Source organism: Nannospalax galili, unplaced genomic scaffold, assembly GCF_000622305.1.
Source record: "Nannospalax galili isolate Female #2095 unplaced genomic scaffold, S.galili_v1.0 scaffold162, whole genome shotgun sequence".
NCBI classification, from domain to species: domain Eukaryota; kingdom Metazoa; phylum Chordata; class Mammalia; order Rodentia; family Spalacidae; genus Nannospalax; species Nannospalax galili.
The window spans coordinates 4,134,133-4,158,106 of record NW_008350388.1 but is presented as its reverse complement, the minus strand read 5'-3'; the positions used below and the strand labels follow the sequence as shown (position 1 = coordinate 4,158,106).

The 23,974-nt window shown below is 40.2% G+C and overlaps 1 protein-coding gene and 1 long non-coding RNA gene across 2 annotated transcripts in view; one reads left to right on the top strand and one right to left on the bottom strand.

Moving 5' to 3' along the window:
* LOC103745689 overlaps positions 1-23,974 on the bottom strand; it is a 294,584-nt gene that overhangs the window by 97,736 nt on the left and 172,874 nt on the right. The window lies entirely within an intron of this gene.
* Chst9 (carbohydrate sulfotransferase 9) overlaps positions 1-23,974 on the top strand; it is a 300,534-nt gene that overhangs the window by 158,764 nt on the left and 117,796 nt on the right. The window contains exon 4 of the mRNA XM_008847654.3: positions 19,265-19,306. Coding sequence (XP_008845876.2) covers positions 19,265-19,306 — 42 coding nt within the window. The remainder of the gene's footprint in view (positions 1-19,264; positions 19,307-23,974) is intronic.

Sequence of the window (23,974 nt, the reverse complement as noted above, 5' to 3'; positions counted from 1 at the left end):
ATAGATGATAGATAGATGATAGATAGATAGATAGATAGATAGATAGATAGATAGATAGATAGATGATAGATAGATAGATAGATGATAGATAGATAGATAGATAGATAGATAGATAGATAGATAGATAGATGATAGATTAGTACATAACTTGTCTTTTTCTTTAATAGGGGCTGACAAGAGTTGTCTTGAGTCTCAGGTGAGACCTGGACTTTGGCCTTTTGAACAGCATTCAGACTATAAAGACTTTTGAATTTAGAGTGAATGTATTTTGTATTATGAGATGGTCATGAAGTTAGAGCTCCAGGGGGCAGAATGTTATGATTTAAAGTGACACGTTTCTGTTAACAAGGGTGGACTTATGATGATCAGTCTTCATTGTAAGCTTGATTGAATTTGGAATCGCCTAGGAGGCACAGTTCTGGATATGTCTTTCAGAACATTTCCAGAAAAGTTTAACTAAAGATGGAAGAGCTACCCTGAATATGGATGTCACCAACCATGGTATGGAGACCCAGAATGAATAAGGAAGAGAAAACAGGAAGTCAGATGACACGCATATTCATGGTTCTCTGCTTTGTGACACGAATGCACTGTGACCAGATGCCTCACACTCCCTTCCCCACACCTTCCCTGCCATCATGGAACCTATCCCTACAAACCATGAGCCAAAATAAGCCTCTCCTACCTTAACTTGCTTTTGACAGGTATTTAATACAGTTATTGTGTTGGATAGCTTTAGTGTCAACTTGACACACCTGGGTTGAGGGAGCCTCAATTGGGGCCATGTCTGTGGGGCATCTTCCTGATTGTTGAGTGATGTGGGAGGGCCAGCCCACTGTGGATGGTGCCACCACTGGGCAGGTGGGCCTGTATTGCATAAGAAAGCAGGCTGAGCAGGGGCCAGGGGAGCAAGCCAGTAAGCAGTGTTCCTCCATGGCCTGCACTCCAGCTCCTGCCTCCAGGTTCTTGCCCTGAGTTCCTACCTTGGCTCCCTGATGAACTGTGACCTGGGAGATGTAAGCCAAATAAACCCTTTCCTCCCCAAGTTGGTATTGGTCAGAGTATTTTGTTACAGCAATGGAGAGACAAACTGGGACAGTTACCCCCCAAAAAAGTTACTAATAAATTCAGTTGTGAACTTGACACATCTGGAAAAAGGGGAACCTCAATTGAGGAAATTCCTTCTATCAAATTGGCCTGTGGGCATGTCTGTGAGGCCTTTTCTCCACTGATGAGTGATATGGAAGGACCCAGTCCATTGTGGGTGGTAGCATGAGAAAGGAGGCTGAGCACAGGCCAGGGAGCAAGCCAGAAAGCAGCATTTTCCTTGGTCTCTCAGCTCCTGCCTTCAGGTTCTTGCTCTAAGTTCCTGTCCTGGTTTCCCTCAATGATGAACTGTGATTGGGACATGCAAGCCAAATAAACCTTTACCTCCCTGATTTGGTTTTGGTCAAAGTGTTTTATTACAGCAATAAAAGTAACTAGGACATATACTGTGTAATCCTAAATTTTTTTAAGTCCTCAATTTTACAACTATACACTGACTCACTTGTTTTTGCTACGCTGCTGCTGATGTTTCCTCTCATGTTCTTTTTTTTAAATATTTTATTTATTATTTTTATTTTATGTATACGAGTGTGTTGTCTGCATGCGTGTGAGTGCACCCGTGTCGTGCGATGCTGCGGAGGCCAGAAGAGGGCTTTGGATTCCCCTGGAACTGGAGTTAAGGACGGTTTGTAGGCACCATGTGGCTGCTGGGAATTGAACCCAGGTCCTCTGCAAGAGCAGTCAGTGCTCTTAACCGCTGAGCCATCTCTCCAGCTCCCCTCTCACATTTTTAGAAACAGCAAAGCCATTTATGTATATATAAATGATTATTTGAAAAGTTTTTTAAAGGGTAGTTTAATATTATGCTGTTTAAATCAGGATGTTATCATATTTCCATGATAGCCCATAATACAAATGTTAGACATGATACATGTGCTAAACATGTTTACTGCAATAAAATAATGAATAATATGATGCAACAGCTAAGAAATGTGTGCCAAGACAATACAGTTACAGTTGTTGGGGAAAAAAATTTATATTGCTTTGGGCATTTTAATTAAAATTTATATTAATATTAAAATTTTGGTTTCTAAGCTGTTTTAGCCACATGCCAGGTGCTAAGTAACCACATGTAGCTAGTGGCCCCTGTGGTTGACATTATACCAGAAAACACCATTGGTGGCAATCCTATTGGATAGCACTGCTCTAGGCTATGATCCCTGGGAAGACAGAGGCAATGGCTTCAGTTCCCATCACAGCTTCTTCATGCAGCAGAGGAAAATTTTAGAAATGAATTTATGGAGTACTCACCAAATACTTACTTAGTGCTTACTGAGTGCTTATTTGGCTTGCTGAGTAACCCTATAAAGTAGAATACTTGATCTACAGTGACTTTTCAGAGACTGTGGTTTTTACAGATTCAATATGCTTGGTTTGGAGATAGTATGAATGAAATGGATAAAATGTACTAAAAACAATGAAATGCTACCATTCTTGTTTGGGCCCTGGTGCCTCCAACAGAGTCTTCAAGAAGCATGTATACATTCCAGATTGATTCACTTAGCAAGTGAAGCAACAAGTGGCTGTGTAACTCACAAGGCTCAGAAAGTGATCCTGTGGATTTCCTTAGGAAAGGAGTCCCTAAGAGCGGTGGGATGTAATTACAACAGCAGAGCGAGAGATATCCAGGAAATCTGAGCCTGCACAAGGAGGGCAGGAACACTGTACACAGCTGCATTTGAAGAGTCCTAGGGATTTTCTCTAACCAAATTCAGGGCCCTAAATCTGTAAGTTACAATGCAAATGAATTAATTTAAAAGGTATCTGAATTGGTTTGGAAACAAAGTTGTTCATTTATTCTTTAACTTTTGCAGAACTCCGAGTAGAATATTTATTATTTACTACTACAAATCAACAGTCAGTGAAGTTCTACATGGTGTGAAGAGAAATTTTGGAGAAAAATATGCATGTTTATATAACTTGATTTGACTGTTTAGAAGTGAACAGTGGAATGGTATTTTCTGAAGTTTAGTTTCAGATCTGTAGTTGATCAATTTTGTTTGCCCTTATCTGTTTGCTTGAAGAGGTAGCGAATATTATGTTTTTAGCATCACTGTAATGTAACAATGAAAACAGAGAATGAAAAATGCTATGTTTCTTTAGTTATTCTTTATTATACTTCTTAGCTAGCAGCTATCCTCCTATGTGGGTCTCTCCCGCCCCTCATGGGCCGTTGGCCACTGACCCACAGGAACAAAGGGAGCAGAAGCAACGAACAGGGTCAGGATGGCCAGTGAGCATGGACGGAAGAGACCTTCCAGGGAGTCAGATTCAGTGAGACAGCTCATTTATTCAGTGGGGGTCAGGGAAAATATAGTGTGGAGGCAGCAGCCAAAGCTTCAGCTGATAGGTGTTCATGGTATGCTTTATTTACATGTGGTAGGGGAGCCTATCATCTGGCTATAGGGCAATGCCTAATTATCATATAGAAAAAACCTGGGGGCAGTTTTATTGCAGGTAACTATGCCAAAGGTCATGTTCCAAATAAGGTCAGGCATCCATGCTTGGAGGCACTTTCCAGATAAGTCGGGCAGAGAACAGAAGGCCCCCTGCTGAGAAAGGGCGTCCTTCCATATAGCACCAAGCTCCTTAGAGCTATCCGGACATGGTGGACTACAACCTTAGCATCAGGGTCCCCCAACACTCCTATTGTTAAAACTATGCATGTAAATCCAAGGAAAATATTATCATCATGCAGAATTCCTCTCCCACCAACCTATATGCTCCTGGAAATGGGAGACCAGAGTCAGAAGTAATTTGAGGATGAGGAGGCTGGGATGGAAAGAAATTGCAGCGTAGCACTGGTGTGCCTCACTTAGCAAAATTCTCTGCTGCAGTGTTACTAACTACAGTCAAACACATTTATCAGTAACTCACCTGCCATTAATATAGAAGACTCAAAGTTTAGGAAATAATCAATCTTTGCAAAGGAATGTTCAAATCCTGTATTCTTTGCAAAGTGACCCTAATAAGAGCTACTGCTTTTCCAGTGTTGCTACAAGCCAGACCTGCTCCACAGCAGAACAGTAGTTTCCATTGTGTTCAAGAGAGACAGCTGCACACTGACTTCCTGGGAATTTTACAGGCATTTGTAACGTATCAACTGGTACCAGGATGTCCTTGCTGGACATGTTTGCACACTTTCTGCTGTAGAATTTTAAAAGTGCTTCATATTCAAAACTGTGTAATTCGTATTTCCCTCATACACAACTGTGCTAATTAAATGACACCATTAAAAATCATCATAATGATCTAACTAAAATAATCTTCAAGTCTAACATACTCAGAGCATGAAAGGCTATAACTGTAAAATTTATAAAAACATTTTTAGCTATTGAATATATTAGGAAGTCATCACCTACTTTATTCAATTATCTTAAGGCAAAAGTACAGACTATTTTAAAGGTAAATTATAAAATCTTTCCTAGAATTCAATTTGCTTTTCCAGTGTTTATCTAAAATACATGAAAAAAAGAAGTTTCCTCCTCTACATGAGGGATGAAAATCCTTCTACATGAGAATGCAAATCAAAAGAAAGATAATCAATTATGATTTTTTTCAATTCCTTAGCAGAAATTTTAAATAACAGTTTCCTAATATATACATATGAGATCCTAGTTTTACATTAAAGTACCAATAAAAGGCTGGACAGATGTATCAGTGGTTAAGAGCACTGACTGTTCTTACAGAGGACCGGGGTTCAATTCTCAGCACCTACATGGCAACTAACAATTGTCCATAGCTCTAGTTCCAGGGAATCCAATGCACTCGTTTGACAATAATGTACCAGTAACATCTTATTATTTTTCTTCATTAGTGTTGTGATGCTTACCTTTCCCTGAATTTCTTGGGAAACATTTGACATATACGCTTTGCAGCAGTTTTATTTTCTGGGCAGCGTGAAAATTCATAGTAACCAAAGTCTTCGAGCAATGTAAAAATTAAACAAACAAAAGCTAAATGACCCTGAAAGATGGATTTCATTATCTTCTGTTTTTAGATAATGTATGATGGTTGGTTGCAAAGAGATACCTACCTCACTGGCTTGTGCTTTATTTTTTCCTATCCTTTCTTTTTGAAAGCTACTATGTTGTGCTCAGTTGAAACACTGGAAGACCTAGTACAGTATAAGTTAAGAGGGAGAACAAATTTAACATTGTCATCCCTGAGGAAATGTCAGAAGATCTTTGCCTTAAGTGTACAGATTTGCATATAAGGTGACAGGTAAGAGGGGCACTGGTTTCATGTTCACTGAGTCAATGTAAACACCAAGGCTAAGATGTAACTAATGTAGATTTTTTTTTTTTTTTTTTTGGTCTTTTTGAGACAGGGTCTCCCTTTAGCCCCGCTGTCCTGGAACTCACTATGTAGACCAGCCTGGCCTTGAACTCACAGAGATCCTCCGGCCTCTGCTCCCGATTAAAGGTCCTGGAACTCACTATGTAGACCAGCCTGGCCTTGAACTCATAGAGATCCTCCGGCCTCTGCTCCCGAGTGCTGGGATTAAAGGCATGCGCCACCACACCATAATTTAGATTTTTTAAAACCATTTAACTAAGAACACAGTTTATTATAGTGCTCCAAATGATACCACATCAGTCCTCCTTGATGAAGGGTATGACACAAATGACCAAGGGAAAAAAAATGAGAGTGCCCCTCAGTGCAGAGGGTAGAAGGACTCATTAACAAAAGCACAACTCTCATCTCAAAAGGGTATAAGACACAGTTTAATCTGGAGCCAAATATGAGTGACCATAGCCTGGGAACACAGATCCAGGTTACTCCAAGTAGTATGTTCCAACATGGAAACAGTTTCATGAAGTTTCTATAGTAAGAGAAAAAATAAAAGTCATAGATCAAGACACTTTTCAAATACATTGGTAGAAACATTAAATAGATAATTACAGCAAAAGAGAAATCTCAGTTATAAGCCACAGGATGCCATCCGATGACACTCAGCCTTCCTTAAGGTTAGTGGAAGCTGGTGGTCTGTAAAGTTAATACTTTCCAAAAGATTTTTATCTGTTACGAACAGGATTTTAAGTCAGAATCAAAGGTAGTCAAGGAGTGGCTATTTAGGGGCCTAAAGATGGCCCGGGGTAAATGATAATTAGACTCTGGACTTGCAACATTCCCAAACTCTCCACAATCACTAAAGTTCTAATCAGCTTTAAGATATGGCTTTTCTGGGAACTTCTATTCACAAACACAAAACTTAGCTCAGATCTTTTCAAATCAGCAAAAAGACCAACAGCTAGCTGTTTAGCAACTTACGTCCTCTCCCCCAGTGCCTAGGAAGTACTAGAGATCTGCCATGTCAACGAAGAATGTTGAGTTAATGATACTGTATTGTACACTGAAGTCCTCTTAAAGTGGAGACTCCACATCAGTGTTCTTACCACATAAAAATATGACACAAAATTGAACACTGACGTTTTATCTGGCAGGAGGTTAACTAGTTTAGATGCAGACATTCTAATGAAATGAATGGGATGTCAGGCCTGGTAGTTCCAGTCCTTGGAGTACTAGAGATTTAGACACTATCCAGTAGGTGAGGGGTGCTGGCATCAATTCCTGTATATGACATGAAGAGAAATGTGATGACATTAAGAAACGAAGCTTCCCCTTGTTCTGGTATTTCCACATAGTTGAAATACTCATAATAAAATATTAGAGAGCTTAAATAAAACATAGCAGCTACATTTCTGCTTTTCCTTTGTGGAAGCCCTGTAATGCTACGTTATATTTCCAGAAATGCTTGGATTGGGCAAGTGGACTGTGCTTTCCAGACAGCTCAGACAATTAGAGAGACCAGAGGGATTTTGTTTTGACCATCCATCTTTGTTTTTTCCTTATATTTAGAGACAAGGGAACGAAAATCTGATCATCCTTATCTTTGGTACACACATAAAAAGCAGACCTCCTGCATACTCTCTGTTCCATCAGAGTAATCAGTTTAACCAGTCTCTACCCATTTGGCCCATACAGTATCTATATTAGCCTTCATGCAAAAATACCACTTACTCCATTCAACTGCCAAGAAATATATGCATTTTTCAATTCTTCTGGTGAATATAGAATTATAATATGTATCACTTTTGCCTTAAGTTTTTCCCAACTTTACTGAGGTATGATTATCAAACAAAGAGAATGTCCATATAAGGTATAGAATTCGATGGTTTGACACGTGTACACAATGTGAACTAATCATCATATAAAGCTAATCAATGTATCTATAGAATCACATAGATGCTGTGTGTGTGTGTGTGTGTGTGTGTGTGTGTGTGTGTGTGTTACATTTTCTCTCTGTCAAAAGACATTTAGTCTTGGTTTCTATGCCTTGGTTTTGCAAAGAATGATGTAATTATATAAGGGACTCATACAACTCAAAAGTAAAGAAAAAGTGATCCAATTTAAAAATAGCTAAAAACCGGGGCTGGAGAGATGACTCAGCAGTTCAGAGCACTGGCTGCTCTTGCAGAGAACCTGGGTTCGTTTCCCAGTGCCCACATGGCCACTAACAACCATCTGTAACGTCGGTTCCAGAGGATTTGATGCCCTCTTCTGACCTCCACGGGCATTGCACGACACAGGTGCACTTATGCATATGCAGGCAATACACTCACACACATAAAAAAATAATAAATAAAATAAATAAAAATGTAAAAGTACCTAAAATCTATGAGTAAACATTTCTCAAAAGAATACCTGCAAATGGCCTATGGGTATAGGAAAACTACTCACATGTCATGTTATTATCAAGGAAATTAAAATCGAAGCCACCGTGAATTACCAACTCCCTCCCATCAGAAAGGCTTTTATCAAAACTACAAAGATAAAAGGGCTGTGGAGATGGTGAGTAAAGAGAACACTGGTATGTTGATAGGATACCATGTTGCTACAACCCAACACAGAACTGTACAGATGCTCCTCAAAAAACTATAAATATGTTCCAGAAATTCCACAAGTGGATATACATCCAATGAATCAGAGCCAGGATGTCACCGAGATGTGCTCAACTTTTTGATGTTTTGTCGAATTATGAGCTACCTTCTTCAGTCAGCTCACATCTTTCCATTTTCAGCTGGCTCTTACCTCACTGGGAAGAACACAACTGAATCTGCAGTGGTCATTCCTAGGGCACCACTTTAGCTAGACCTCTCTGAGGTGGTGGCATTTGAACTGATTCTTGATTGGTCTGAAGGAATTAACCATGAGCAACTTTGACAGAATTGGGAATGGCAAGTGCAAAGCCCCTGAGACGGTCAGGCTTGATGGATGAAAGGAACAGAGCCAGTGTGGTGAGATCCTGGACAGCACCCAGCTGATGTGAACTTGCTTGGAGTTCAGATTCTATGTTACTTGCAAGGGAAAATCACCGGAGAATTTTAAAACAGAGAATGGGATGATATATATTTTTTAAACATTCTAACTTGGAACCTATTCTGGAGAAAAGAACTAGAGAAAAATATACCATTTAGAAAGCTGCTACAATAAGCCACTAGAAAAATAACATGGTCTGGACCAGAGGGAGTTCAGCAGAAATAATGAGATGCTAACAATCTTAAAATAGATTTTTGAAGCAGCACACACTGATGCATCAGACTGGGGAGGTTAGGCATGACTGACAAAAGCTTGAACAAGTTGCTGAATGTCACTATTGGCTGAGCTGCAGTGGGACACAAGGATCAAGGTGGGGTGGGGATTAAAAAATATTCCCCTTTGTGTATTGTAAGTTTGAAATGGCTATTATCTATCAAGCAAAGATGAGTCTTAGATATTGCTGAAATTTTCCAGGGGAGAGATAATAGTGATAAGAAACAGTGAGTGGAAGAGTGGTGGATTGGAAAACTTTTTGAGGAGTAATAACTAGGACTGGGCATCTGAGGGAACACAAGAGCCACTTATAATCCCCTGTCTGTGTTACTGACGCACTCTGCAAGGTGAAGATCGGGACAGGAGCCTGTTTGGAAGAGATGAGGAGGCTTCATATTTAGACAGGTGAGAGACGGAGTTAGGAGGCTTGAAAGTGACCAGAGTTAACACTACCCTCATCAAAGTCAACAAAATGGATGAGATTACCATGAATAATATAGCATAAAATGAAAAAGAGACTGTCTTTTAGATCAGAAGAAAAGGCTTGGTGTGGATTATATTGGTCACAAAACAATCACGAGAATGCTCACACCCACACAAGGGAACAAACAGAGTACAGGACAAACACCCTCCCAAACCACAAGGATGATTTTATCAGGTGTATCGCCTCCTCAGCCATGGAAGCCATGGAAGCAGCATTAGGTATGAGTGCAAATTGCACATCCAAGTCACAGCGGCCCACGAGGATGGTAAAGGATTTAGAAATTGAGACTCTGATCCTGAGCAATTAATTACATACAGTGAACAGACATGCTGGAGTTGCATGATTAGACAATCTCCACGAGGATGGTAAAGGATTTAGAAATTGAGACTCTGATCCTGAGCAATTACATACAGTGAACAGACATGCTGGAGTTGCATGATTAGACAATCCTAAGTAGGTGAAGACAACCCGGAAGTGGTAGCCACAAACCACTGTGATGGGCTGCCAGCCTGCAACACTGCTACGCTGTTACAGAAGCCTAGCATTTCCAACCCTGAGATCCATGACACACAGCTTCCTGGAGAGTACAGAAGCTCCACGTCTGGGAAGAATTGCGCAGGTTATTGGTGCTAATTTTTCATTTAACAAATGAAGTGGGTATAGCCCTGAGAGGTTCACTTCTTAAAGGTCACACAACTGCTTTCGGGTGAAGTCTGCGATGATGTTGCAAGAACTCCGGCTGCCCCTGTTACTGCTTACAGAGCCCTTTTCAAAGGAAACAAAGCCAATTTCACATATGCCCTTTGAATGTCATGAAGCTGTGTCTGTTCCTGGAGGGAGTCAAGAGCAAAAGTTAGGAGGCAGGCTCTACTTTGCAACTGTCAGCCAGGGGATGGAATCCTTGCTCAACCCCTTGAGGGCATATGACCTTAACTGTTCTCAGCTTGTTCACCTTAGATGTGAAACAGAGACTGCGATGGCTTTATCTCATGGAGTTGTTATGGGGAAAGAGTGGCATGACACCTGCCAAAAGAAGCTAATGTCTAGGTCGTGGTAGTGTCACAACCAATTTTAGCAATTAATGGTTACTTTATTTCTGTGTTTTAGAACCTAGCATGGAAACATTAACAATAAACCCAGATAGTCAGTGTTCACGAGCATCAAACTAGTATTGGATTTGTGTGTGACAGAGTAAGAAAGAAATGAAGGGGAGCTAGAGAGATGGCTCAGCGGTTAAGAGCAAGGAAGGGCAGGAGAGAGGGAAGAAGCAAGGGAGGGAGGGAGGGAGAGAGCGAGGGAGGGACCAGTCAGTGAGGGAAGGAGAATCTAATAGTGAAAACTTGTTCTTCATCATCTGTTTCATATTCTCAAATATGGAAATAGTGAGGGTATATTTATGAGTGTTACCTGTTTTGTGATCAGTGAACCGTGTTGCCTGTACTTGTATCGGAATATAGCAGAGGTGGAGAAAGTGGTATGTTTGTGCGTGTTTCAGGCAGGGCAGATTACCAGGGGTTTACCGTGGTTTCTTCTGCTAAACTGTGTTCCTGGACATCTGAGATGGTGCCTTCTGGGAGTCTTGGTGGGTCTGTCACTGGCTACAAAGAGGGCAGGGACAGAGAGTTTTTCTCTGTGAGTATGCATGTAGTGACCAATTAGCACACACTGCTCTACAGAACCAGCTGTGATAGGCTGGGTGGTGTAGGGGCTAGCAGCCAGCCTGACCTGAGCATCTTTGTGACCTAGACAGGTTAGTGACATCTCTGAGCCACAGTAAAGACAGTACTAACACTTACCTGGTAAAGCCAAGGAACAAATGAGCTGATATATGAAAGGGGGCTGGCCTAACACACAGGGGACTGGGACCATGCAGCTCACTCCCCGGGCCATGCAGCTCACCCCTGGACTGCCACCTGCCTCTCATGTGTGCAAATATATCTGTGGTTCAGAGGGTGGCCACTGTGCATGTTCAAAGGAAGCCATTAAGTTTGGCTATTAAAAAAAAGAATAGAACTTTCTCAGACAGACAGAAGAAAGATGGCTATTTCAGCTTGGAATAGAAGTAAGTATAGCCAGAGGACTTCCATACTTGGTGTGGGCGAATTCTGAGCCCCAGGAGCAGGCAGAGAACCCATTTTAACTGAGTGCAAAGTTAGACTGGCTCCTGACGCAGTAACAAATTAATAGTGGGTTTTAAGGGCGATTAACATGGGAAATGGGAAATTAGTAGGAATTTTTAAGCAAAATTTAAAATTAATTCAATAAATAAAGATGGAAATGGAAGCCTGGAGATCTCGCTCAGTGGTTCAGAGCACCGGCTGCTCTTGCAGAGGACTCAAGGTGGAGTCACAGCACCCACGTGGAGGCTAACACCATCCTTAATTCCAGTTCCAGGGGATCTGATGCCCTCTTCTAACCTCCATGGGCATTGCACTACACAGGTACACTTACATATATGCAAGCAATACACTCGTACACATAGATAATAAGAATAATACATATTTTTAAAAGATGGGAATGGGGGCTTACATCAGCCATACAGGTTTGGGGGCATTTGAAACAGGCCTGGCTTTGATGTCCTAAAGGCCTTGCCTGAAGTACTGGTGGTTAAAACAATAATTTTTAAAAAGAAGGAGAAAGAAAGTATAAGTGTGAAATGCAGAAGGAAAAGATCAAACAGTAGAGTCTAGAAGTAAGTTCAGTGAAGAGGCGCTTGGAGATGTCAGAGCTGCACACTGGAACAGAAGGAAGAATTATCCGATATTACACACATGTGCGAGTTCAGAGGGGAGGCAGCTGGGGAAGGAGCACTACGTTCACTCAAGTTCAGCTGCACTTGGTCCGTCGATAGGCCACCTGCACGGAAGCCAGAATTTGGAGAAGTGAAACTGAAGTTCAAGAGAGGTCAGAGCTAAGAGTATACGTACAGATATTTGGAGCAGAATCAAGTATAGAGAAGAGTGAAAGAACCTGGCTTCTCTTTGTGACAGATGGGTAAGTTCCACAATGGGTCAAAATGCAGAGAATAAGTGCTCATGGGGTGCCTGGCCACAATTGATATACTTTCAATTCAACCCCTATACCCAAGGCTCTGGAAGCATTGTGGAAAGACTGTACAAGCCAGAAGACCAGGATACCTGCCGCTAGACATGACGGAGAAGCAGCACTCATGAAACAGTGATAATGTGGTCGCATAAAGAAGCCCTGCTTAATGACACCAGTGGACATGCCAATGTGGACGAGGGAGATTTCACAAGGTCCCACCTCTAGATGAAGAGCTGCAGGCAGCCAGTGGCTCCTGAGACAGGAAATAGTCAAGCTGCCTGATAGATCACCCACTCTAAGTGGTCAGCCCTAAACACATGTACATACAGCACGACTAAGAAGACCCAGTAGATGATATGATAATATTAATAATGAAAACATCATCATCAAAGAATGCATCATGAAAATGAGAGGGAGTGAGGCCAGGAAATGAGAATTAGAGGGGGAGACTGTGGGAGGAAATGATATAAATGCCATTCTCATGTACGAAATCTGTAAAAAATTAAAAACTAAAAATCTTTAATATGAAGTAGGAAAAATAAACACAAGGCATAACTATGAAAGCTGACGTGGATAAAAAAGAGTAAAAGAACTGAGCAAGAGTGAGGGTTTTTTAATTTTTATGTATTTATTTTGAGGTGTGGACAGGCAGCTATGTGTGGAGGCCAAAGGCCAGCATGTTGCAGTCAGTTCTCTCCTACCATGTGGGTCTTGAGGATGGAACTCGAGTTATCAGACTTGGCAGCAAGCACACTTACCTACTGAGGCATCTGCAGACCCAACAGTGAGATTTCCACTGGATGGCACGGCCAGCTACATGCTAGTTTATAAGCCCGCTTTACATGAGGAGCAGCCATGTGGATGGAGGATCATGTAAACTGGCCTTTTTGACTTTCTGTTCACAACAGTATGCTTTTCCACTTTGCACTCTTGTGACTTAATCAAGCCTTTTATAATTGTCTTCCAAAATCTCTTAAAGCAGGATAACGTTTTCTGTGGAGGAGGCTTTTAAGTTTCACACACCTGTATAGCCATATGATTGTAGCATTTATGTTTACAACTAACTTGAAACCTAGCCAGCTAACTTTGAAAGTGTAGAAAAGTGATGTTCCAGGGTGTAACTATTTTGACCACTAAATATAATTCGATTAAAGGAATAGCTATTTGAGATCTTAAACTTTTCATGAATTTCTTATGAAGTCAGAAAAATCTTAATGCATGCCTGTCTAGTATTCTTCTCCAAAGAAATAACTTGAAAAATGCCAAGGAAAGAAACAGAGGACGCATTTAGCAGGAGCTGAAGTCACTCATGCGTAATAGGAAAACAGAAATCTCTTCTGAGGCATTTAAAAGCAGCTGCTGTAAGTAAAACCCTTCCTTCCAGAAGGCAAGGAAGTTCTTCCATACTGGGACTTAGACAGGCTTAGCCAGCAAAGGAATCCACAGAAACAGAACTGGTAAAAAACAGAGACTCAGAAGGAGGAGGATGCTGAGGTCCCAATGACTTCATTTGTGTTGCTGTTTATTATTACAGATCTCCTTACACTCCATCCCACCCTTGGTTCTCTCACGGGCCACTGGTTTAGGGACTTCTGTGTAGTTCATTCCCGGTTAAGGATCATATCCTTTCAGGGTTTCTACAATTTCTTAGCTATAAAATCAGTTCTGTGTGTGGTATCAGCAGGAGAAGTGTTTGCTGAGGCACATTTTGTGTTGAAGTGGTATCAAGTCAAAATATGATGGGATAACTCAAAGAAATCATAGGCTCTTTGGAAAGATGCGAAGACCATCTGGTCCCTTCCTAGCTCCCTGCCTGCCTCTCCTTTGGTCTCTTTGGCTTTCTCGTGTTCTCTTTCTAGGCTGTAGCAAGGATACCCAGCCCACTACAGACACCTCAGCCATGAGAAAGGATGGGACAGAGGGAAAGAACATGAAACTAGAGCAAGTCATGGAACTACCCTAGTTTTGCAATCTTGGACAAGATGACCAAACTCAGCCTTCCTTCTCCCTCCATTTTAATTTTTCATTTTAATTTTATCAAAGTAATACATACATAAAATATCAAATATATTAGGTTTTTTGTACTGGCCTCCTCTTCAATGATTTTCCTGATTAAACACCTGGCTGGCCTGCAAAAGACTGGACCTGTCAATAGCCAATCATGGATCTAGAAGGTTCATGGGGCCCTAACCCTTCTGCTGAACTATTTCCAACTGATAGACCTAGATGAGGGACAGCCATTGCCTTCTCAGCAGGCTCCAACAGATAATTCCAAACCTTTGGCCACACAGATGGTCCTGGTTGAAATCAGTAGGTCACAAAGCAAAACAGAAAGGAATGAGATGGGAATCTATGGGTGATAAGAGGTCAGTAAGAGAGGATGAGGTAAACTATATACATGTATAACATTGCCAGAAAACAATATAATCCATAAAAGCAAACAATCAACAGAAAAAAAATCCCACCTGGCTCTTTCCCTACATATAACCTATAGACTGATGCTGTCAGCCAGTCAACACCAGGAGCCCTCCAGGCCGCCTGTAAACTTCTGGTCCTGTACATACTAATACAGGTGGGCCAAGAGTCACTTGTATTTCTTCTCAGACCTGCTGTGTCAATTGTCTTCATTCAGATATTAATTCAATTACAAATTATAAAACAATGGCATATGAAAAAAGGGAACTGATATTCCTGTGAATATATTTTGAAAAAAAATTAATGAATTTGGATTATCAAGAGCTATAAAATTTGATGTCTAAAAGATAATAGTAAATTGTTAGGAAAAAGAAAATGCAAATCTGAAAGGATCCTGCCTTTTTTTTTTTTTTTTAAGTTCTCACCCCTTCAGTGGAACTGGAACTAGGAAACGTGGATGATGATTGTGGGTTTGGTTTATTTATGAAACTGCAGCTCTGGCAGCACCCAGATTTAGTCCCTGAGCAGAACACTTGGTGTATTCCCATGAGATTCCTCTTATGTGAAACTGAAGGTCCACAAAAAGCTCTGGCAGCTTGTCTGCTGCTTAGTAAGCATCCAGTGCCTATTGGCTGTTACTGCACCTCTTATTGACTGAGTAACTGTGCATTCCAGCAATTTAATAGGAGAGGGGAAAGTTACAGCTAGATCACATCAATGTTTCAAAGAAAATGCTGGGATAAGCTTTTAAGTCTAGTAACTAAATATTACATAGAAAATGACCTAAACATCACTACCATGTTTTTTTTTTATCTAAATAATCATGTGAGAAATTAAGAGAGTGCAGATAACCATGTTTCAGTAAGGTTTACCTGGAAAAATAAAACCTTGGTTATTATAAAGAACAAAGATTTGTGAGGGTAGATGGAGGGATGGCTCAGCAGTTAAAAGCACTTTCTGCTCTTGCACAGGACCCGAGTTCAGTTCCCAACACCCATGCAGGGTCATTCACAACCACCTGTAACTCCAGCTCCAGGGGATTTGATGCCTCTGGCCTGCTCAGGCACCTGCACTGATGTGCCTACACACACACACACACACACACACACACACACACACACACACACACTTAAAAATAAAAGAATTAAATCTTAGAACAAGACTTTGGAAATCCAAATGTAATCTTGTTTCAATTTTGACAAATTGCTGTATGGCCTTAGGAAGCTGTCTAACCTTCCCCATCTTAGATTTTTCTCTTAAAGAAGGATGATGGCTATGAACTTTATTTTTTATTTTATTTATTTTTATTTTACAGGCATGAGTGTATTGCCTGCATGTATGTATGTTCATACATGTAATGCAATGCTCATGGAAGTCAGAAGAGGGCGTCAGATGCCTCACAACTGGAATTATGGATGGTTGTTAGCCACCATGTGGGTGCTGGGAATCAAATTCAGATCCTCTGCAAGAACAGTCAGTGCTCTTAACTGCTGAGTCATTTCTCCTGCCCCAGAACTTTATTAATGTATCATGTGGCCAGGAAATTACTTTGAGCTCTCCTAAGAAAAAATACGTGTGGTCACATTTGTGCTCTCTTGCCGAGTATAAACTCTGTATGACTCTTTATATTATTGAAGCTCCATAAAGCTCTCCAGCCCTGAGGAGAAAAATAAGGGAAGTACGATTTTTTTAGAAAATTGATTTTCTATCACAACAATGGATGTATTCAATATTTTTGTGTTTGCATCAAGTTTCAGCAGGTACAACTTGTTCCCAATAAAAGCAAAGTAGAATGACTCAGATTAAAGAAATGGGACAAAGGAGAAAATCTTCTTCCAATAGCTTGTATAGACCACTACCTAAGTCTTAGCTCTATAATCAATTTGTAAGCACAATATAAAAACATGCGTACTGAATGGGAGGTTGACCATGGAGGAATATTCATATTATTTAATAGATCATGAAGCTGGTAAGTCGGTCTACATTGACTGTGTAGATTGAGCCCAACATCCTAGGCTGTCCATATATTAAAATATAAGTAGAGGGCTGAAGACATTGACCCATCAGCTAAGAAGCATTTCCTGCTCTGTAAAAAGACCAGCGTTGGGACTCTACCACCCACATCAGTTGGCTCACAAACATCTGTAATTCCAGTTTCAAAGGATTTGATGCTCCCTTCTGACTTCTGTGGGCACCTGAACACAAGTGCACACACACATACAGACACACATAATCATTAATAAAAAATTTAGATATATATGTAGAAATAACAATTATTTAGACTTCACATCATGAACAAAGCCTTTTAAGAGCACTACATTCCAATACTGTTATTAGGAGATGACAGAAACTATTTTTCCCTTAAACGCAAATTTGTGAACCTTTCTTGTCTTTTTATCAAATCTTTAAGGATATGTCTCTCTCAAAACTTTAATTTAATTTCATATACATTTGTGCTTGACACCAAACTAGATTCCACCAAGTTATAAAGAGGAATAAAACTGGATCATCACAGTGATCAACTTTACTGCACAGTGTGGGAGACATACATTTAGCTAGCTAATACAGTTCAGTCTGTGAGATGTGGAGAGAGTAAGTAGACCAAGAAAAAGTATCCAGTCTCTGGGTGAGCTCATTATGCCCTAATGTCAGGTTTCAAGTACACATAAGAACTTGACAGTTGACCTTGCATAGCCATTCTATCTGAGCCCTCGTAGGAACGGAGGAAAGCACTGACATGTCCATATTCTTTAAGAAAATGACTTGATCATTATAAGCCAGATAGCTAAAGAGAGATGTTTGATGAGAGCAATCCATCATGTAATCAATATGTGACTTACCAGAATACCATCTAAGATAAAGAGGTAGACTCATTTGACACTTGAGTAGCTATTTTTCTGCACCAGGTTAATTTCTTTCCATGATTAAGTGATGGACCGCATAAATAAGGATAACATGCTGGGTTAAATGCTGTATGGAAGAAGATTTGGAGTTCTAGCCTAAACAATGTTCTTATTACCAAGTCAAGAAAGTATGACCTTAATCACGCTACTGTTACGTAGGTGATCAGGTAAAGTCCAGGTGCAATTACATTAAAGTGGGTTGGAGCTGTGGATTATATATCAGATTCCAACCTGTGGGGATCTCCTCTATGGAAGAACTCATAATTTATTGATGAACTTTATAAATGACTTATAAATACTTTCATCCAAAATGCAGAAATTACTAAAGCAAGTAGAGCTACTGATACCTTATACTAGGAAACTCCTAGCACCACAGTGCAGAAAGGTCTCTGGATGTTTTGTTTTTTGTTTTTTGTTTTTTTTTTTTAATCCTAGAAACAGAACATTTCGTTGACACAAATATAACCTGGTATATGTTCGCATAAATGAAATTTGCTGAAAGACTGATTAAAAAGACAAATGCCAAGAGGATTTGTGGTCTCAATTAGGACTGAAAAAGCAATATTATAAATGAGTCATAACGGCAGAAGCTTATTTAAATGGAACAGGAAAGGACGGAGAATTAACATTCCTAGCATGGCTTAAACCACACCGCTCTTGAGTACTTGTTCAAATTTGAATCAACATTTTGAAAGAGATTTTTTTAAAGCATGAAGAAAGTGAAACATTATATGTGTACGTCAAATATATGTAAGCACATAGTATAGTATGTATTATATTCTAAATATAATTATTATATAAAATATGTGGTGTAGTATATAATATATTATAATACATATAATGTACTTATATAAGGGGTTGTTTAAGGGAAGGATTAGAACTGTGCAAGCTAAAAAGGCAAGTGCTGGAGATATGATTACTGCGCAGAGTTCCCTAGAATTGTTCTCTGTGTGGGCAAAGGCTCTTTCTCCGCACACCTGGCTGAACCCATGGCTATGTTCAATTTGAGCAACTTCAGCTAGCAGAAGAGGCCCTTCTTGATCATTAGGATGAAAAGACCTTTCTCACACCTTCCCTGCAAAACACACTCCCATTGGTTCTGAGTAGTTTGAAAGTCTGTGGATTACCTCCCTCAGAGCTATTTCCCTTTTTCCTGGCTGTCAGTTCATTCCCTCCTCCAAACCTTGCAAACTAAGGAACCCAATAGAGAACCACTGACCCTCAGTGCTCAAGGATGCACCTGGCATATTTATCCTATTATTATAGTTCCATAAACACATTTATCCTAAGAACTCAATTTACACAAAGATTTTAAGTGGAAATATGATCATATGTTAATGTGCTGATACGTTGTGAGAAGTCAAGAGTCAAGGGAAATTTCTTCCATGGAACGACCATTCCCCAGGTCCCCCTTCCCCAGCTTTTTCTCCCTGCTCCAGAGATGTCAAGCACAAAAACGTCTTTTGTGTCGTGAAATGTAAACTTAATGAGTTTTCCTACTAGGAGACTCCAAACCTGACACCTCTAAAACTGACACCTCTTTATTAGCCCAGCAGCACAAGGGTTAAGGAGCTTCATTTTGTGATCCTTTTCCACCCTCACTTTCCTTGTTACAAGTAAAGTATCAGAGACTGTGAGCCATCTTCGTGTGGACCATTGTATAAATGTCTTTGATTGTGGTGGTAACAGAAATTTCCTTTCTCTTCTTTTCCAGAATGGAGGCTAGTGTATTCCTTGCAGCCTGCACCCAGGATCGGTGAGTAACGTCCTGCTTGTGTTTTGCCTCAGCTACTTAGATAAGCAAAGCAACTTCATAGTACCTACTGTGGTGATAGTGGTCACAGAACCCACAGCCCAGGGGTCATCTTGAAGTGTATAAGGTCTCAGAGAGTGGGAGGAGGAACTAGCAAACCATGACTGAAATACTCAAGGAATTTACCAAGAAAGGCAAAGGTTTTGAAGGTGGTTTTCAATTTTATCTAACTTGATGAATAACTGGTATAGCTCCTATTTGAAAAGTTTACATTTTTTTCCATCTTTAGTTTAAAACTATCACTTCCCTGAGACACTGAACTGTATTTTTAGCTTTAAAAATTCCTTCTTCTATGAAAATAATAAAACCTTATCAATTCAGATATTGCTGCTACACATGTCCTTTGGTCTAGACTAAGCTGAAATTTCCCTTTGAATGGTCTGTAAGGAATGGATTTGCTAAGCACAGAAAGAGAAAACTTATAACTCATGTGAAAAAATACATTGTTTTCATGGCTCTGACGTGTCAGAATATGTTGTTTTCATGACTCTGGCATATCAAGGTATTTAGACAAAAAGATTCAGCTGTAAAATAAGGATTCATTACATTAAGTAAATGTGTCCTTAGACTTTATTGACCAATTATAGCATTGAAAGTAATAAAGTCATGTTGCTTTCAGTAAATTCTGACTTGTATCATTCACTGACTTTCCCTCCCCAGCTTCAAGGTCATTATTTCAATCTACTGAAATTTACCATTTTGTGATATATAAACATGAGATTGTTCAACAGTAGAGTCTGGCTGTGTATTATAGTCTGACTCAGTACCCACTGTGTGGCAAGCTAGCTTCCAACTCATAGAAATTTTTCCTGCCTCAGTTCCCCCAGTGCTAAGGTTATAGGCATGAGTCACTATGCCTGGCAAGCATCGTGCGTGGAAAATGACCAATTCTTATTGTTTTATTTTTTAATTATTAAGTATAAATTTTAATTTAGGGATGCTTTTCTGTGACACCACATGCATGAGGTAATATACTTTTAGAAGAAAATTGATGCATCATTCTCTTGTTTTTTTCAGGATTTCATATAGTACATACATAAGTTTTTTTATTTTTCAGCTAAAGCTCAATATTTTCACATGGCAAGCAATTAAAAAAAAAACTCCCAGGATAATAGTAAAAATTTGAAATGGAGATTAAAAGAAAAAAAAAAAACAGATCATTCAGTTTTTGAGAGCTGCTGAAAAGTTAGAACAGGAATTGTGTTAGCATTTATTCTTTGCTCATTCAAAAACAAAAGGCCAAGGGCCATGCTTATTATTGAGGGCTTTGATGATAAGTAAAATCTTCTTGTGTTCACTGTGTGAACACTTTATAAGCTGAGAGAGACGGAGACAATCTTCTCATGTAATGTTATTCCAATAAGCAAAATACTTTGACAACACAGTGAATACCCATTCAAAACGATTAGAAAAGGTGGGAAATATTCATAGTAGGTATAATACTTTGAGCTGAATGGATAGAATTTAGGAATGAATTGAATTTCCACAAATAACAAAAAGAAGAGCCCTTCCAACAATATATGCCAAAGCATAGAGACAGAGAAGTGCATGGATAATTCCAGAAAAATAGAGTTGACTGGGAGTGAGCTGTGGAGAGCTGTGGTTTGGGAAGGATGTGTGGAGAGTGATTGACCTGTCTATAAAGGTATAAGAACAGGAAAGTGCTCTTTAAGTGGTTCAAAACAACAGCTCGAGTTCAGAAAGTGAATTGAGTCAGAGGAACAGAACTGAAAGTGAACTAAAGCCTTAAATCAGGCCACTCAGAGATAAAGGGGAGAACTTTAAGGACACATATTAGAATCAACTTTTCCCCTGAGACAAGAAAGGAAGAATTAGAAACAGATACATTTCAAGGTTGTGGTAGTTTTAATGAGAATGTCTCCATAGGCTCCAAGTTATTTGGGCATTTTGTCCCCTGACTGGGGGGTGGAGTGCAGTTTTGCTGGAGGAAGCATGTCACTGGGGGCAGGCTTGAAGGGTTCTTAAGCCTTCCCAGATTTCAAGTCTCTCTTTGCTTCCTGTGGCTGCTTAAAAATGTGACCATTTGGCTATCTGCTCTGGTCACCTCTGCTGCCAGGCCTCCCTGACCATAATGGACTCTAACCCTCTCACCATAAGCCAAATGAATTCTTCCTTCTAGATGTTTCTTTGATCAGTGTTTTATAACAGCCACAGAAAAATAACTAGCACAAAAGTTGGTACTGAAAGTGGAGTGCTGATGATAAGGACCTGACTATGTGGGTTTTTGGAGGAATGTGGAAGACTTTGGAAGTTTGAACTAAAAATGTAGTTGACTGCTGTATGCAGAGCTGAACAGGCAGTTATAGTAGGAGGCTAGAAGAAAGTAACACAGAGAGTAGAGTAGTTCCAGAGGGAAATAAGGACTTAAACAACTGGGCTGTTTTGGCAAAGCATCTGGCTAGAGTCAGCCCCCAGCCAAACAGCTTTGCTGAAGCTAAGTTGAAAAGTAATAGACTAATTTTGGTTGGATGAAATTTCAAGACAGCCTAACATTGAATCGATGGTGTGGTTATTAATGGTAAATATTATAAAGACTTACAATGAAAAAAGAGCAAGTGGGGCAGAAAGAAATGCAGAATGTACAGTTTTGATTGAAGAAGAACATTAGGAAGAGTAATGTTGCAGACAAGGCATGTGCTGAAGGAGGGGCTCTCTTTGATGAGGAGATTAAAGCCGTGAAGGAGAGGCCTATAGATTTGCACTTAAACAATGGAAAGAGTAACTTCATGGCAAGACCACAACTTGTGAAAGGAAAATGCTGAAGAGTTTTTCTGCTCCTAGAAAACTACATCATAGAAAAACTGCTAATACGGATGAATCAGGCCAGGATTCATGCCAGGCTGGTGGCCGAACTTGACAGGGTTGTTCACATGGTGCTAGCTTTAGAGGCATGAATGATGCAAAAGTGAAGAGGTCATTGGTTCTTTCTCCATGGTTTTAGAGAGTGACTGAGGCCAGGCAGTGTATAACACACATGTCCCTACATAAAGAAGGCCCTGACAGGACAAGAGGCCCTGATAGGCCATTGCAAGAAGCTGTGAAGATAAAACCTGGTTGGCAATGGAGACTCCAAGTTGCTGGAGATGCTAGAGTCATGAGATATCTGCCAAGAAGAGCTGCATGCAGGGAGTGGTACCAGCCCAAGAGTGAGATGTATGTTGCAAACAGCAAAGCAGGAGGGGTTGAGCCATCTAAGCCCTTTGGAAGAAAAATCCCAGAAGATAGACATGGAGCTACTGGATTTAGTGTTTTCCCTGCTGGTTTTTGGTCTTGTTTTGCTTTGGTATTTCTTCAGTATACCTCCATTCTCCTTTTGTTGAAATGGGAATGTATATTAGGTTCCATTGTATGTTGGAAGTATGTAATTTGTCTTTGATTTTACAGGGGTTTACAATTGAGAGATTGCCTTGAGTCTCAGAAAAGATTTTGGACTCTGGACTTTTGAATAGTATTGAGACTAGTAAAGACTATAAGGACCTTTGAAGGTGAGCTAAATGCATTTTGCATTTTATATGATCATGAGCCTATAGGGGCCAGGGAGTGGAATGTGGTGATTTGAATGATAATTACCTCTCCCCCAAGGCTCCAAGTAGTTGGACATTTTGTTCCTAGTTGGTGGTGGTGTTTTGGGAGGTCTTAGAAGGTGTGGCCTTGCTGCAGGAAGCACATGACTGAGGGCAGTTTTGTGAGATCTTAAGCCTTGCCAGATTTCCAGTTGCTCTCTCCGCGTCCTGTGCCTGCTTGAAGATGTGATTGCTGTGACCATCTCTGCCACCATGCCTCCTGTGCTATGATGAACTCTAATCCCTCTGGAATCTTAAGCCAAATAAATCCTTCCTTTTATAAGTTCCCTTGGTCATGGTGTTTTATCACAGCAACAGAAAAGTAACTAATACAAAGGTGTAGAGAAAGCTGAGATGTCCAAAAGTGTCTCTGAGAAATTCAGTGTTCTACAGTGTCCTCTGGATAAGCATGGGATGGACAATATGAGGGGATACATTTGAATCCCCAATGAATCATGAAATAACCATGTTATTTCAACCACACCACATATGAAATGAAGATTAAGCAACAACGAATCCATAGGTTGGTGGACTTTATAGTTATCATAAAGCCTTTCATAAACTAAGATGTTATACTGAGAAGCGCCAGATGTGGTCTCCAGAACACTTCTGTGTGGTCTCACTGAGCCTGTGTTTATAAGGTAGGGGAAACAATGTGTTCCTGGGATCATGAAGGATGAACTGTGTTCCAGGGTATGCTACGATTGGCACTGAAAGGAGCTGATTTCTGAGGGGAGTAGAAAAGCCTCAATGGAGAATGAAAACAAAAAGAAAATATGTCTCAATGTTCATGAGTAGCACCAAAGTTCAATCTGAAAGGTTGCCTTTGCATGTACAGCCACACCATGGGCTCTATAGCAGTCAAAATAAGTGATTTGATCATCTGGGCTTAAGGAAAAGCAAAGCAGGTAGACTAAGTGGCTAAGGGCTAGCATTTTTGAGGGAACAATTGGAAACGCTGGTCAGTAAAGAACCCAGAAGTGTGAAGACTATGCTCAAGGCTTTGTGTGCCCTGTTTGGGTGAACA